This window comes from Engystomops pustulosus, chromosome 10 (genome assembly GCF_040894005.1).
Source record: "Engystomops pustulosus chromosome 10, aEngPut4.maternal, whole genome shotgun sequence".
In the NCBI taxonomy this organism is placed as follows: domain Eukaryota; kingdom Metazoa; phylum Chordata; class Amphibia; order Anura; family Leptodactylidae; genus Engystomops; species Engystomops pustulosus.
Window position 1 is genome coordinate 77,244,762 of NC_092420.1, and position 17,853 is coordinate 77,262,614.

The 17,853-nt window shown below is 41.0% G+C and overlaps 1 protein-coding gene across 7 annotated transcripts in view; it reads left to right on the forward strand.

Moving 5' to 3' along the window:
• The window catches only part of SEC16B (SEC16 homolog B, endoplasmic reticulum export factor), a 168,622-nt gene that overhangs the window by 116,797 nt on the left and 33,972 nt on the right, over nt 1–17,853 (forward strand). For all 7 annotated transcript variants that reach the window (XM_072127404.1, XM_072127410.1, XM_072127407.1 and 4 more), the window contains 4 exons: nt 6,300–6,401; nt 6,940–7,036; nt 9,073–9,143; nt 10,699–10,770. In XM_072127404.1, coding sequence (XP_071983505.1) covers nt 6,300–6,401; nt 6,940–7,036; nt 9,073–9,143; nt 10,699–10,770 — 342 coding nt within the window. The remainder of the gene's footprint in view (nt 1–6,299; nt 6,402–6,939; nt 7,037–9,072; nt 9,144–10,698; nt 10,771–17,853) is intronic.

Consider the following 17,853-nt stretch of genomic DNA (forward strand, 5'->3'; position numbering starts at 1 on the left):
CTGTTGCCAAAACTGACACTCTACTCCCCATCCCTCTGATTCAGCATCTTTTCACAGCGCTTTGACAAATGGTGGATTAGAAAACTTAATTCCATTCTGTTTAAAGGGGTATTGTCATACTTAGAAATGATAGCATATTACTTTCTGATAGGTGGAGTTCCTGCTATTGGTGGCCCTGCAGATGACCTGACCCAAGAGGGACAACACAGCTTTGTTCTAGTTGGATTGGGACAATGCTCATCAGGGAAAATCATTGTGACACATAAGTTCATTCTGAGTATATGCTGTCATTTGTAATTGTGGGATCTTCTTAAAGGGGACTTGTCACCTCCTCTGACATCTCTGTATCAGATCCTCTCTAATGAAGGAAACTGATTAGTTTTATACAGGCAGTCCCCGGGTTACATACAAGATAGGGTCTGTAGGTTTGTTCTTAAGTTGAATTTGTATGTAAGTCGGAACTGTATATTTTATCATTGTAATCCCCGCGAGAACTTTTTTTGGTCTCTGTGACAATTGGATTTTAAAAATGTCGGGTTGTCATAAGAATCAAGATTAACAATAAAGCTTCATTACAGACACATTTGATTACTATTATAGCTGTTTATTGTAGTCTAGGACTAAAGTACAATAAATTACCAATATCCAGAGGTCCGTTTGTAACTAGGGGTCGTATGTAAGTCGAGTGTTCTTAAGTAGGGGACTGCCTGTATCAGAAATGAATAAAGCAGATGCTAATAGTAAACAGGGAACCCGTCACCACATTTTTCACAAATACAGCTAGTGGCAGGTACACATAGAGCCCTAGTAACCGACACCCTTCTTTTAGGTAATAATAGTTCCTATATATTTAAATTTATAATTTTACTTGAAATCCAAGGGAGTCGAGATAGGCGTTGGCCTCCTTGGGCTGAATGCAGCAGCTCCTCCCCACGCTTTCTGTGCATGCTGCAATAATGTCATGTGACCAGGGTGACATCATCACAGGTACTTTAGCCTTCTAACATTAGCAAACTGTACACCAAGCATATATCTCATTAAATAAAAGCACACTGCACGGAGAGGAGTAGAAGTCCGTGCAGGCATGCTGGGATTTTATGTGAATTCACAGAGCTTGACATTCAACCCGTCAGCAGGGAAAAATAGGGATGTTTCCAGAAAATGGAAAAAAGTCACAGAAAAATAGAAACATCTAAAAGATAACTTTTATTAAAGACAGACTGTCTCAAAATAGACAACCAACATGTATATATAAAAACTAGTTAAGTCCTGGTACCTGTTTTCTTTTTTATGGAAAGGTCTCCATACCGGGACATTAAATGCTCAAATACACTATTTTAAGTATCTTATGGTATTGTCACCACAATAAGATACATAAACTCATGGACCCACTTAACCCTACGCGTTTCGCTGTTCTCATAAAGTGGCTCCTCAGGGGTCTTAATGTGGGGAGATTGAACCAAAAAACGGGTCCTCACAAAAATGATAATCCTGTACACAATATAAATGATAAATTTAAGATAATTATGGTAAATTAAACGTCCAGATAGTCACATATGGTATATGCACTTGCCCAGACAGTTCATAGGTAGCTCATAGTGAACCGTATGCTAGTGCACATATCCTTCAATTAATGGCACCATGTACGGAAATGTACAACTATTATATAATGATAGTCGATGTAAATAATTCATGCATAATTAATGTCAGTAGATATATAGATGTAATTCATAGGGGTATTTTATGTGGTCAGATATGTGCATGGGGTACAGTTTGCTAATGTTAAGAGGCTAAAGGCCCTGTAATGATGTCACCCTTGCCACATGACATTAGGCAACGCCCCTCATTCGACTTTATAGTTCCCTAGATAGCAAGCAAGTTTATAACTCGGATTTTATAGGGATCTGAGGACAACAATTTTCAGCTAAAAAAAAGGTATTCTAGGGCTTTATAGGAACATGCCACTAGCTGTATTTATGGAAAATGTGGTAAATGTTCCCCTTTAGGTAAAGCAGCTTCTCTGTGCCTTTTTCTGCTCCTTTTTTTTCCCTGTAGTGAGCAGGGTATCTGAAAGACTTCTGTGATCAATAAACTTCATACAGATAAGGAAGCTAATGATTAACTCTTTCCATATCTAGATAATATTTTACTTCATATTTAGACTATCCATGGACTCTCTAATGACTTTACTCTTTACAGACACTTTATCAGGTCCCCTTAGCTCTCAGCTGTCAGTGGATACCGGACAGAAAGCTGATTTACATCATCTTAAATAAGATAGAAAGACAGATGAAAAAGCAGACACAGGAACATATTTCTTCAATTTAAGTTACATTACAACATTTACTATTATCATCTGCACTAATCATTTATACAATTGGGGTCATTTACTAAGGGTCTGATTCATGTTTTCCCGACATGTTACCCAAATATTTCCGATTTGCGCCGATTTTCCCTGTATTGCCCCGGGTTTTTGGAGCACGTGATCGGATTGTGGCGCATCGGCGCTGGCATGCACGCGACGGAAATCGGGGGGCGTGGCCGAACGAAAACCCGACGGATTCGGAAAAACCGCTGCATTTTTTTAAAAAAAGGGTCGCTCGGCGCGCACTTACCTTCACTCAGCCCGAGCCGGTGAACTCCAGTGCGTTCCGATGCTCTTCAGCGCAGCAGCAACATCTGGTGGACGTCGGAGGAACTGCCTTAGTGAATCCACCGCAGAGAACGCCGCGGGATCGCGAATGGGCCGGTTAAGTAAATCTGCCCCAATGTGTTTTAAAGTTGAACTAAGCTTTAAAGTTATTCTGCCCTTTCATTCTTGACAACTGTCACAAATTGGATTGGACAATCCTTCATTTTCAGAGATGGCAAATTTGGGGCATGTCCCAGAGACAATAAAATACAGGGCTTACAATATCCTGCCCAAGGTGGACATAACACCAACTTCAAACAACCAACCTATGGAAATGGGCAATCAATGTTCAACTCCAAATGTAGACTAGAGGTGGGCTCAAAATATTTCTATTTTTCCTACTCAAGAGTGAGTATGTATGGAGGGTGGACAGTTTTTTTTTTATTGTGAGTCAAATGGACTATCCAGCATAGACACCAAGATGGATACCCGAAAAAATCCATTATAGCCTATGAGGTCCATCAACTTGATTCTGTCATTGTCTTCCTTTCCTTTTATTCCGCTGTTCCTATGAGGGAGCAGAAAAATGTAAAACCAATGGACCAAAAGATATGGGGGTAGCCTTTAAAAAGCTATAAAAACAAACTATAAATATTTTGAGATAAGAAATCTACTGAAATATGCCGTACAACGTACCATTAATCAGACACACTTAATATGCTGAAGTTTTTGAAAGTTAGAAAAGTGGCTTCCATATTGGAATGTCTCCCACAGATCTTTTACCAAAATCTGATTAAGAAATGTCAGCATTTTTGGGGAGACAACTATTGAAAGGCTTAAACATGTAAGTCCCAGGGTGCAATATTTTAAGTGTAGGCCATCTGTAAGTTTTCTTAGAACATACTGTGATCGCAATTGTCTTTAGTTAGAAACGTAGATTACATATTGACTGATAATTGAATTAGTGTCACAGGTTAGGATGACATTCTCCATTCAGAGCCCCCTGACATAGGAGACTGGACTTCTCAGGTTGCTTCTTTTTTCCAACCAAATTTTTATTGTTTTCAAACCATTTGGATAACAACAAAGGGAATATAAAAATTGATGAGAAACACGAGACCCCGTAACAAAAAGCATTTTCATATCAGTGGGGTCCTTATATGTTATCGTGGAGCAAAACTAAGATGTTTAGTTCTATAGAAGATCTCTAAAGACCCCAAAAGAGAAGCATTGGCACATGTAGAATTGGCCAAGTGTTTATGTTTTCTCTTTTTTTTTTTACAATTTCATTTTGATTTTATTATTTAATTGGCTAAATCATGTTTGTATCAGTTTTCTCTTCAAACATTTGCCAAACTATTAAAGGCTAACCGGTCACTATAGTCTGTGTTCTATCCAGTTGAGGGTGGTCGTATCCATGGACAGCTATCTCACTTCTAAGGAACAACATTGTTACATTTATGGTAAATTATGATGTACTTTATTCACTCTTTAAGTAAATTATTTTTTTTTTTTTTTACTGTTTTAGTGTTTCATTGTGAATTTTGCCAACATACTGATGCTAATGGTGAACATATGCAATCTGTTAATAACACGTCAACCTGCCCTTATTAGGCTGACCATCTAATTTCTCTGGGTGTTTCTTTACTGTCACGTAATGGCTAACGTGAGGGGTAAGGAGGATTGGGCTTTTGACTATTAACTCGGAAGCCTATTAACTTGGCATGCTTGTTGTGTGTATGGCACCGGGTACAGGAAACAAACAGTTAGGGGAATTCTCATCTTTAATTCATCTGCAATATGTATATATTCAATTGGATGTTATTAAAAAAAACTGAAGATAATTTCCCATAAATGTCGCCATGTTGTCCCTTAGAAACAAGATAGTTGTCCTTGGATATGTCCACCTCTGCAATTTTTTTTTGCATCATCCAGGAGATACTATATGTCCCACAGCCGTCCTATGGTAATAAAGTTTGAATCAAGGTAGAAAGGTAGGACTGGCCACCGTTACCAGGGTGTGAGGGTGGTCGTATCCATGGACAGCTATCTCACTTCTAAGGAACAACATTGTTACATTTATGGTAAATTATATTGACATAAGTACATTTAAAAAAAAAAATTCCAATTAAATAAATGTACATGGAAGATGTATTTGAATTCCCTGATGGTAACACCCCTTTAAGTGTGTGGCTAGCCTTTGACACGGGATCCCAGTAATTGCTTAAGTATCAACATAAAGAAGCTGTCCTTCTTTATATTTTCTGTAAGTGAGGCCAAACACATAGACTATAGCCAACTAGACGGCTTTGTCTCATGTCATTAAATCTCACATGATTAATAGGTGAGAAAGCCTGGTGTGATTCAGACAGACTTTATACATCTAATCCCATGTTCTTAACATAATAGCTTGAAAATGAGCGATTGCTGTTACAGGATTAATCACATTGAGCAGTTAGAAATTGCCAGAGTAGCCAGGCCTTTAAATACGGCTTAACAAGAGAGCAGTCCATCGAAGTGGAGACTCGATAATACAGTAACAAGCTTTTATATCATCTCCTGCTTCAGATTCCTATTAAAGAATGCAGTTGATGGCGGATGCTAAGAAGTATAATGCATTTAGATTGGGGCATTGCTTTATCTTATTTCAAGTTATGGCAAAGTGAAGTGTGAGATATCTAAATTCTTTCTAAACCGAGGCATAAGTACTGTGTATTTGTGTCTAACTCTGTATAATATGTAATTCAAAGCCTTTTACACCTTTTGAACCTCATTTGCTGATGTATACTCTAGGGAAGTGATGGCGAACCTATGGCACGGGTGCCAGAGGCGGCACTCAGAGCCCTTTTTGTGGGCACCCGGGCCATCACCCCAGCACACAAGACAGGACTCAAAGAATATTCCTGCAGTTGCAAGCAACTTAAAAGATGCTGCTTTCAGGCATATATTAAAGTGATACTTACTTCGCTACTTGGGAATGTAGGAAGAAGGAGAAGAGACAAATTATCTTTGGAAGACCTCCTGATGGCCCCACGATTCTCTGTGTACAGAGGGACACTGTAAAGAAGCTAAAATGATGCAAATTTTCCACCTTGTCCTCAGGAGGCCAATATGGTTGAACGTTGTTGAGGAACAGGAAGCAATAAGTTAACGCTTTAATTTTTGTTGGCACCTTGTGATAAATAAGGGGGGGGGGGGTTGGCTTGCAGTTTGGGCACTCGGCCGCTAAAAGGTTCGCCATCACTGCTCTAGGGCATGGTGTTTGTAGACTGACACATTGCCAATGTTGTGTTCATGTATTATCTTAAAATGAAAAAAATAAGTTTTAATAGATGGCATGTAACTAATCCAAAACTTCGGAACTTTCAGAGGTGGCCTGGCTGGACTTCCCCTTTCTGACTCTACTGATGTCTCTCTTACCAGAGTTGGTCTTTAAAATCCAGCACATGTTGTATGTAGTAAATTGTACAAGTCACAAGTTGATCCTCAGACTACACATGTGCCGGAGTTATGATAATCAGTTGGGAAAAGTAGCAGCCGGATGGACATCAGTCAAGCCAGAAATCGGAAGAACTGACTGTTTTTGAGTTATGGCTTCTTCTCAATTGACTTTCTCAATGGTTTTATCTCTTTAACTACTTACACTTCCCATTTAACTTTAATGCAGGCGTCCTCCTTTGGATGGTTTAGTTGGTTTCGCTCCAAGCCAGCAAAAGAAACTGCTGTCCCACCACAAGGGGCAAAGGTTCTAACAAAATCCTTACCTCAGGTAATAATTTTATTATATATATATTATATATATTTTTTATATTAAAGGGTTATTTCAATATTATGGATTTTTGGAATATACACAGAAAATGTCAAAAAAGCCTTATAGGCCTTGATCTATATTAACATCTGGGGTCTTATAGGCCCCATCCCCCTAGATGAGATGGCTTTCACTTTATATTCACTTATAGGGTAATAAAGTAAATAGTGGACCTGCACCGGTCCCTGTTCTTAGGGATATGCTTGAAGTGTCTATGATTGGAATATCCCGCTATGTCTCAGGGTCAACTGTTCAAACAAATAGTATATGACTATTCTTTAGGTGTCTTCACTTGAGGACCATGGGCTCTTTTGGCTAATGGAATCTTTTACAAAGCAGATACAAAAATGCACCTGAGGCAAATATAAGACACATGGGAATTTATTTGGCGAAAGTTTGGCTAATGAAGTCTGTGGACATTTCATTGAATACATTTCTCCCAAGGTATTCAGATGTTACTCCTCATGGTAACTAAACTTGATGTTAAATATGTTCTTAGACTGAACCTCCAGTGGGACCTAACAAGTTCCAGCCACCACCTCCACCAACATTGTCTCACCAGCCACCAGAAACCACCAATAATTTGTTTTATACAGGTATGCTCACTTCTTATGATTTTGTTAATACAGTACATGGTAACAGAGATGATTAAATCTATACATAGGATCCGTAGGAATACGTCAAATTTAAGGTACCGGATCGAATATGAATATTTTCGAATTCACTTTAGACTAATCATTTATATATACGATAATAACTGGAGTCTGTTAACCTGTCTTCAGGAGCCCTTTTTCTGGCTCCCCCATGTTCTCATAGAGAATAGTGTACACATTGCAAAAGAGATTTTATTGAAAAACTGTTTTTATCCAAAAAAAACAGATAAGTTAGTTTAAAGTTTACCTTTCTGTATTCAGAACTTTTATCTAACTTATCTTTTTTTAGGAAAAAAGTTTTACTATAAAAACTCTTTGGCAATGTCCACACTATTCTCTGTGGGGACATGGGGGATCCAGAAAAAGGGCTCCTGACAGGGGCCCTTTAAAATGTCCATTGATTTCAATGTACTTTTGATGGTTTTTATTATTGTCCGTTTGCACCACCATCGTTCAGGGTTGCACTAGCCATGAGGCGAGTTGAGCCTCTTGCCTCAGGCAGCACCACCGGCAGCAAGATGGGGGGCAGCATCAGGGGCACGGTCGCCTACTGAAAAAGCATGACCTAAATAATAATGTCTCTTCACACTTGGTTCTAGCACGGGGGCGAGACACTGCATGGAGAACCCACCTACTAAAAAAAAAAATGGCGTGATATATTACTACCGGGTGGGGACGAGGCGGCAGCCGCGGAGTTTAGGTTTACCCCTGCCACCGTTATTATGGTTTTAGTGAAAACTTAATATCAAAAATAACCAAAAAGAGATAGAATATTTTTATTTAAATAAAGGATGTACTTTAAAGGACTATACAGGGTTATATAACAATTTGCATTTTAAGCAACATCGGCGGTACCTCTGACCCGAATTGAATGTTATAGAAAAAGCAGCAATGCTTTAGCAAAGCAAATCTTGAATGATTGGCTCATCCCTACATGGCGGAATGTTTTTGTTTTTTTACATTAAGACCCTATAAAACGGAAATTGTGCTCCAAGCCACATCAAGCTCCGCTTCTCTCCCTCTATTATGTCCTGCTCTCAGATAAGACAGCAGAAATTGCCCATCAGTTTCTTTTTAAATATCATATTCCTGTGCATAGATATCATTACTTAAAGGGATATATTTGTATAACTTGGTTACATATCTAGCCGTGTCTTCCCCTGTGTACATCAGGGCATTATATCTAAGTTATTATAATGTTGCAGCAAAGTGTCTGGCTCTCTATCAGATATTCTACTCATTTGAATGCAGTCGGGAGAAGCCCTTTGGATAATTTATAAGCTGCACGGAACACAATAAGATGTTTTCTAAAAAAAAAAAAAAGAATAATAATAAAAAAAAATACCTTGTGTCAGCGGGCATAAGCGCTGGCTAGCAATATATGTTTATCATGGCGAGGAGGACAGAAAATGGATCAACACAGTAAAATAAACGCCCGCTTGCCCTTTTCTGTACATTGATCCGACTGCCCCAGTGTATTGCTCGAGCAATCTATCAATGGATATACACATAAAAACAGACTACAGGCTTTTTAATTATTGATTGACCACAAACCAAAGTCTACACTTAGCAAAATGCAGGAGTGAAGTAAGAAAGGTTATTTATCAACCTGTAAGAAGAGAATTAGAAGCAGGACCGCCAAGGCGTCAGGCTGAGACCAGCACCACTTGTATTACATTACCCGCCATTAGCTCCTATAATGAATCACTTATGGATTTTACATGGATCCAGGATGAATATATTAATTATTCTCCATGGGCTGATTAAAGACGGATATCAGGCAGAAGGCTTGAGATTTCCCTGGTTTGATGTCGACTCGTGAAGTGTTTGATTTGACTCCCTGAAACTCCTTCATCCCACTGGGAATGAAATAATGACATAGTGTTCACAAAGTACTATCTCTAGAAAGTAGCGTTGCCCTCATATCAAAGCCGAGTCACAGATCCTTTGTATAATGCTCTCTATAACTGGAATTACAGAAACTGAGGATCTGCAGGAGATCAGTAACAGTTCAGTGGCACCAGAGATCGGGGGTCAGAAGGAGAATATGGTAAGTATACAACTGGGGACTGAAGGGTTAAAGGGAGCCTGTCAGCAGGTTTTACCCCCACTAAACTACTAGTCCCCTCAGGTGGGGTGTGAATTGTCCTTTCGAGAATTCCCCCTTTTTTGTGAAATCTCATCCATTTTTCTATAAAATAAAATCCTCCAAAGTCAGACAAATATGATTCTTCCTACCACATTCTCACTTGCGATAAGTCAAGTTCAGAGCCGGTTTTAGACAATGTAGGGCCCTGGGCAAAATTAAGAGTTGGGCCCCAAAATAAAACTATTTTATCGACAGTTACAGACAGTAAGAGGCTCCTTTAGTCCTGCAAAATAATCACACTTTGTAGTTACACACAGTACAGGCAGTCCCCTACTTAAGAACACCATACTTACAGACGACCCCTAGTTACAAACGGACCTCTGGATGTTGGTAATTTACTGTACTTTAGCCACAGGCTACAATAAACAGAAATAACAGTTATCAATTAAGATTTATTGTTAATCCTGGTTGTTATGACAATCCAAAATAATTAAAATCCAGTTGTCACAGAGACCAAAAAAATTCTGGCTGGGGTTACAATAATAAAATATACAGTTCCGACTTACATACAAATTTAACTTAAGAACAACCTGTACGTAACCAAGGGACTGCCTGTAGTAGGTAAGTATCTGTACTATGGGGCTGTAGGAGGATTTTATCAGAGAGAGACAGATGAGAGGGAGATTGATAATAGAAGATTGATAATAGAAGATAAATAGGAAAGATGATATAGATTTATAGATGCAGAAATATAAAGAAGATTATAGATAGAGTAAAAGAGAGATAGAAGATTAATAGATGGATAGATAATAAATAGGTAGATAGATAGAAGATATATAGAAAGACAAAAAACTAGATAAATACATCCTCTGGCCACAAAATTCCACATGCAGGGGACCCCTTTAGGACAGGGGCCCTGTGCAAATGCCCAGTTTGCTGCCCCCTAACACCAGACCCTGGTCAAGTTTAGTGGTTGCAGGGGGAGTACTACTTCTGAAGCCCCTATCTTTGGTTCTGTAGTATCTAGAGACAAGCTTTTTTTGTGTCATATGAAATCCTATAGATTCTGACAAGCTTATGGTTCTGTGATATAGAGAATTGGAAATACATGCAGGTAAAAATAGGCGGTAACTGGATCTTTCTCAGCAGCTTGCATTCCTAACTATGTATTTAGCTGCCTGTATCTCTGGTCCTATTGATCACAAAGCCATAAGCATAATGTGATCTAAAAGATGAGATTTTTTTTATATGACACCAGCAGCATGTTTCTATGTGCTACAGAACAGAAGATTTGACTCATCTGAATGTGAAAATGAGATGAAAGGAGTCATATTTGTATGACTGTGGGGGAGGGGGGGATTAAAGGTGACCGTGTGAGATTTCACAAAAAAGAGGTAATTCTAGAAAATACATTTTATCCCCTATTGGAAGTGGATGGTAGCTTAGTAGGCAAAAACCTGGTGTCAGGTTAAGTTACTGAAGTTCTTGGATACATTTTACTTTTTATTGGTTTTAGGGCAGTTTTCCAAATGTGTCTAGTCAGACCAACCAGCCGAGTGGAGCAGTTCCCCTTTTCAACCCTGCACAGGTAAGTTTTTCGTTATACATCAGTATCTAATTGACTTTAAAGGAGACCCTATTTTCTGTGAAATAAATTTTTGGAAAATATTTTCTTGGAACTTTACACTGTGCAGTTCTTCTATTATTCCACCTTCAAATTTATGAATAAATTGACAACTGAGTGTTACCAACTGTGGGTGTGTCCCTACACTGTTCAAACACTAAAAGGTAACACCCAGTTAGCACATTCAGTACCTCCCCCACTGATGTCAGCTCACACACTGTGAGCTTTGTTCCTGTGTGAGTTAAGGAGCAGGAGGGAGGAGTTGTACAGGAGCTGTACAGAAAACCAAAAGTGGGGGCTGCGAGCTGAGGAGTGAGTGAGCAGCACAGCCATTTGACATGTTTATTTTTATAATGCATCCAAACCAAAACAAACCTGGGACTCATAATGGGTTTGTGGCAGGAAGCCAGGTAAGTCGAAGCACCCAACTATATTGTAATGCAAATGCTCAGAGAAGGCAGAAATACATCTTTGCAATGCAGTTGTAATCGGTTTTGCAACCTGTCTTTAGTAAAAATGAGGTCCCTGGTGACAGGTTCCCTTTGATATAGAAACCAGTCAACCAATGAAAACCCTTGACTATTTTTTTTTTTATTGATTGTGTTGTTACATTTTAACATTTTTAACTTGCAGCCCCCGATCTCATTAATTTGGGGGATCAGTTGATTTTGTCCTTTGCTGTAGTTAGTGGAAAAGTATAAAGTATATATAAACCGTTGCCAAACCATAAACAGTCATCGGACTCCAATCATCAAATTCACATCCAATTTATGAAAAAGTTATTTATGGGATGCATTTTACTCACAATTCCATTTAAAACAACATATGATAAAAAAACAAACCACATCCGACTCAGGTTGTCAGTAAGAGGTGCTGGGCCACGACTCTTGTCTATGCACCGCTGCAGTTTCATGTGTATGGAGCAGCCGAGTGAATTAGCCATGGGCCGAGCGATCGACTGACAGCTGGCTGATGTGTACAGCCAACTTTACAATATTCAGTATTTTCAGGAAAAAATGGAAAACTCTCAGTTTCATGTTCTTAGGAAAAAAATGTAACAAATATTCTTTTTCCTTTCCTACTCAAAATAAAAAATGGCTTTGTGTATCCCATGGGTAGAATGGAATAAAACAGCAGCATTTATCCCCTATCCTGAAATCTGCTGGAGCAATGGGACTCGTTTCCCTTTTGTAGTTTTCCGCCAGCAGCAAAGAGAATAGAATGTGAACTTCAGTTTGACGCCCCATCCTGATGAACTTTTCTCCGAGCTGTGTACAGAGGGTTAAGATGTCAATCTGTACTTCAAGCTGCGGCTTACTGTGCTACCAGCAAAAATCACTGGGTAAATAGTCGTCAGGAGGCCTGGAGTAAACATACCTTATACGTACAAAGCTGTTTCCATACATGATACCAACTCATCCCATAGATCAGTGATGGGAAACCTTTTAGAGACCGAGTGCCCAAAATGATACCCAAAAATAACTAGCTTTTCCCAAAGTGGCAAAATGGCAATTTAGGCAGTAAAAACTTATTGCTACCAGAATCTTTGAGCTCCAATCCGACCCTGTACACACCTTTTCACTCTTTGCAAAGGACCAGGCAGCACAGGATGGGTCACTTTAAAATAGCAGGGCACTACTTGCACTGCCTGAGACTGCAGGAAATGCCATGTCTGGCAAACTCTGTGCCTGGGAGACAGGCCGTGTGTCCACAGAGAGGCCTCCGAGTGCCATCTCTGGCACCAGTGCCATTGGTTCACCACCACTGCCATAGATAATACACCTAGGTAATATAATATAATCGTAACTATATTCTAGTAACATCTGAAACTTGTCATCTTTATTGTCTAGCATCTAAATTCTGCAGTTCTCTCAAAGTTATTGGATAGTAATGTGGCTGAGGTGACTTATTGTACCTCCACTTCTCCATAGTGAAGTTCAGTGAGCATCTTTCTATCTGGTCGCTAGCAAGACAGAATTCAGCAGAGCTTAAAGAGAACCCATCATCAGGCCTATGTTGCCGACAAGCTTTACACCTTCCATGTTTCTTTCATATCCCAGCAAGGTTCCTTCATCCAAAAAAACTACTTTGAATTATAGTGTAAATTGGTTGTATAAAGTCAAGGAGGCGGAGAGTTTATCACCAAAGTCAATTTCTACTTGCCTATGAACACCTGCTCCGCTCTGATTGGCATCATGCACCGGACTTCTGGAGATCCAGTTAGTGATGTCTCTGGGTGCAGGAGCATCAATTACAGTGAAGGGGTGATCGGAGGCAAGGAGAAGTTGACTTCAGTGTTCAAGTCTCCGCCTCCATGACTTTATACAACCAGTTTGCTTCTCACTTCAAAGTTGATTTTCTGGATGATGCCAGCACACTGGACCATGAAAGAAACATGATCTGGAAGGTGTTCAGATGCTTGACAATTTACTGGTAGTGGTTTGTTAGGTCAATTCCTTCTGACAGGTTCCCTTTAAGAGTAAAAAAGCAGATTAGGAGGGAAGGTGTGTTTTCAAAGTGTAAATTTCTGTTTAGATTCAGAATCTCTGTGGTATAGGTCAACCTAGTGTTACAACCTTGCTTATAGGGGTTTGCCCTTGAAAGAAAGTTTTCAAATATTAACTCCCAAGTGATGATTAGTCAATAAAATAAAAGTGTGGGCGGCACTAGCTGAGTAGACTCTTCATGATCCCTCTGTGCTGGGAGATGCTGTGTGCTGACAATGTGCTTAGATAATCAGGGTACAGGGTTTATCTACACTTTTATTTAGTTGCTGAACAGTCTACTGGTGTCTGACACATATAAAAAAGAGATAAGACAGATCAGAGTCATGAAATCTATATACAATACAATGACACCCTCCTGCTCAACTATCTCCCCTATAACACACACAGTCAGCCCTGCTATGCCTCTCTTCCCCTCGGATTATCTTCTGTGTAGTTTGTAGAGTTACTCTCTGCACGCTGCCACTGCAGCACTGCAGTGTGCAGATAAGAGAAGCTATTCATGACCATAGTCAGAAGATTTACAATCGAATCCAGGAACAAGCACATTATAAAAACAGGACAGATAGAGACAGGCAGGACTTAAATGCTGTATTTTTGTAAATAACAGTGAAGTAGAGAATTAGAGAACTGCAGCTCCAATTCTGTAAATCCATTCAATGGAAAGCCATTGATGCAGTACTCCACTGGCCTCCGCTGAGGCTGACTTCTATATATATAGTATGTCACAGGGAGGTCAGTATGGGATCTGTGGAAGGTGACCAGTAAGGCCAATGACTAGGTGCAGTGGTGACTTCCCTCTGCCCACAGTGGATCTATATGAATACATTTCCCCCTATAACAGCCACTTCAGCTAATGGCTCCTTATTAGAGATGAGCGAACACTAAAATGCTCGGGTACTCGTTATTCGAGACGAACTTTTCCCGATGCTCGAGTGCTCGTCTCGAATAACGAACCCCATTGAAGTCAATGGGAGACTCGAGCATTTTTCAAGGGGACCAAGGCTCTGCACAGGGAAGCTTGGCCAAACACCTGGGAACCTCAGAAAAGGATGGAAACACCACGGAAATGGACAGGAAACAGCAGGGGCAGCATGCATGGATGCCTCTGAGGCTGCTTAATCGCACCATTATGCCAAAATTATGGGCAACAGCATGGCCATGACAGAGTGACAGAATGAAGCTAGATAGCATGTAAAACATCCAATAATTGACCCTGACACTATAGGGGACGGCATGCAGAGGCAGAGGCAGCGGCAGCAGGCTAGAGAGTGGCATGGCGACATACCCTAATTGGACTCAGGCTTCAAACCAATGGGTGTCAGAGAGGAACCAAAGGAGGTGAGCAAGAAGCGCTCAAATAATATCGGTACATGATAAAAGTTTGCCAGTATATTTTGTGGATTACACAGCAGGGTGGCGACAAAGTTAACATGGAAGCCATGAAAACAACCCAAAATTCTGCCTGACACAGCTCGTTTGATAAGGGGACCATGTATGCTTACAGTTCATGCCAGTCGCTGCACTGGCTGCCAGTCTCCTTTCGAATACAGTTTAAAATAATAATAACCCTCATCCATAAAGCTCTGTATAATGCTGCACCCCCCTACCTCTCCTCTCTTATCTCAGTCTATCGCCCAACCCGTGCTCTTAGATCCGCCAGTGATCTTAGATTAACCTCTACCCTAGTGCGGACCTCCCACTCGCGTCTCCAAGACTTCTCTAGAGCTGCACCAATTCTATGGAATGCTCTGCTCCGGACTATCAGACTAATACCTAACCTCCAAAGTTTCAAACGTGCTCTTAAAACCCATTTCTTTAGGCAAGCCTATAACACTCATTAACTGCATGAAGTTTTAACTCTTCTACTAACCCGTCCTGTGTCGTCCTCCCATCTGTTATCCAGCAACCAACAGGCACCAGACTTCTCTGCAGTCCCATTCACCCTGGACCTGGTATATAAGATGACGGCTGAGTGGTTCAAGCGACAGCAATTCCATTTATTATATTTTTTTCTATTCCCTAAGAAGAATGGCTTGACCATTAAATATTCTTTTACCTCGTGTTACCCCATCATCTTCATAAACCGTAAGCTCTGGCGAGCAGGGACCTCACTCCTGTTGTTCCATACAAATGTTGTGCTCTGTTACATTACATTTGTATTTGTTTCCTATGATTTGTAAAGCGCTACAGAATATGATGACGCTATATAAATAAAGATTATTATTATTATTATTATGGAGGCAGTGAACTAGTAGTAGATTAAAGGTGCTGCAACTATGTTAGTTGGATCTTGGGATGGAGCTGGCGCTCTGCAGCCAGGCGAGCTTTTGCCAATCCAAGCCCCTGTCTCTAGGCTACTCCCCAAACAGCACTTCTAAGAACCTTTTGTATAAGATCAAGTGTAGTAGCGTTCTTATAAGTTTAGGATATGCCGGGTGAGGGGAATGTAAACAGATGCGCAAGAAGCGCTGAAATAATATCCCTAAATGGTAAAAGTTTGCCAGTATATTTTGTGGATAACACAGCAGGGTGGCGACAAAGTTTAGCTTAGCGACGGCACTGCTGCTGTGCCTAGAGCCACCGACTGATGGCGCCATGCCCACGGATGGTAATTCGGAGGAGGAGGAGGTGGAGGAGGGGTGGGAGGAGGTATAGTAGGCCTTTGAGACCTGGACCGAGGTAGGCCCCGCAATTCTCTGCGTCGGCAGTATATGACCAGCCCCAGGGTCAGACTCGGTCCCAGCCTGCACCAAGTTAAGTGTAGTAGCGTTCTTATAAGTTTGGGATATGGCGGGTGAGGGGAATGTAAACAGATGCGCAAGAAGCGCATGATGCGCATGGAGCTGGCGCTCCGCTGCCAGGCGAGCTTTCGCCAATTCAAGCCCCTGTCTCTAGGCTACTCCCCAAACAGCACTTCTAAGAACCTTTTGTATAAGATCAAGTGTAGTAGCGTTCTTATAAGTTTGGGATATGCCGGGTGAGGGGAATGTAAACAGATGCGCAAGAAGCGCTGAAATAATATCCCTAAATGGTAAAAGTTTGCCAGTATATTTTGTGGATAACACAGCAGGGTGGCGACAAAGTTAACAACTTTGATGTGGAATCCATGAAAACAACCCAAATTTCTGCCTGACACACCTCGTTTGATAAAGGGACGATGTATGGAGGCAGCTATATGGACGACTTTTGGAGGTAGCAATGGAGACAACGTGTGGAGGCTGCTATGGAGACAATTTAATTTGGATAGTGCCTGTATGTGGCAGTCCCAAACATTTTTCAAACCAGAGGAGCAGGTAGGTGGCCCTGCAGTAAAATGGAATAGATTGAGTGCCTGTATGTGGCAGTCCCAAAAATGTTTCAAACCAGAGGAGCAGGTAGGTGGCCCTCCAGTAAAATGGAATAGATTGAGTGCCTGTATGTGGCAGTCCCAAAAATGTTTCAAACCAGAGGAGCAGGTAGGTGGCCCTGCAGTAAAATGGAATAGATTGAGTGCCTGTATGTGGCAGTCCCAAAAATTTTTCAAACCAGAGGAGCAGGTAGGTGGCCCTCCAGTAAAATGGAATAGATTGAGTGCCTGTATGTGGCAGTCCCAAAAATGTTTCAAACCAGAGGAGCAGGTAGGTGGCCCTGCAGTAAAATGGAATAGATTGAGTGCCTGTATGTGGCAGTCCCAAACATTTTTCAAACCAGAGGAGCAGGTAGGTGGCCCTCCAGTAAAATGGAATAGATTGAGTGCCTGTATGTGGCAGTCCCAAAAATGTTTCAAACCAGAGGAGCAGGTAGGTGGCCCTGCAGTAAAATGGAATAGATTGAGTGCCTGTATGTGGCAGTCCCAAACATTTTTCAAACCAGAGGAGCAGGTAGGTGGCCCTCCAGTAAAATGGAATAGATTGAGTGCCTGTATGTGGCAGTCCCAAAAATGTTTCAAACCAGAGGAGCAGGTAGGTGGCCCTGCAGTAAAATGGAATAGATTGAGTGCCTGTATGTGGCAGTCCCAAACATTTTTCAAACCAGAGGAGCAGGTAGGTGGCCCTCCAGTAAAATGGAATAGATTGAGTGCCTGTATGTGGCAGTCCCAAAAATGTTTCAAACCAGAGGAGCAGGTAGGTGGCCCTGCAGTAAAATGGAATAGATTGAGTGCCTGTATGTGGCACTCACAAAAATTGTTTCAAACAGAGGACCGGGTAGGTGGCCCTCCAGAAAAATTAAATGCATGAAGTACTATAGCAAGAGCCAGTGGGCCCTGTCAAAAAATAGCCATTTTCCTCTGCTTTACTGTACAAAGAGGAGGAGAAGGAGGAAAATGAGGAGGAGGAGGAGTGGATCAATTATTCAGGTTGAGCTTCCTTCACCTGGTGGAGATTGGAAATTCTGAGAAATCCAGCCTTTATTCATTTTAATAAGCGTCAGCCTGTCAGCGCTGTCAGTCGACAGGCGTGTACGCTTATCGGTGATGATGCCACCAGCTGCACTGAAAACCCGCTCGGACAAGACGCTAGCGGCAGGGCAGGCAAGAACCTCCAAGGCGTACAGCGCCAGT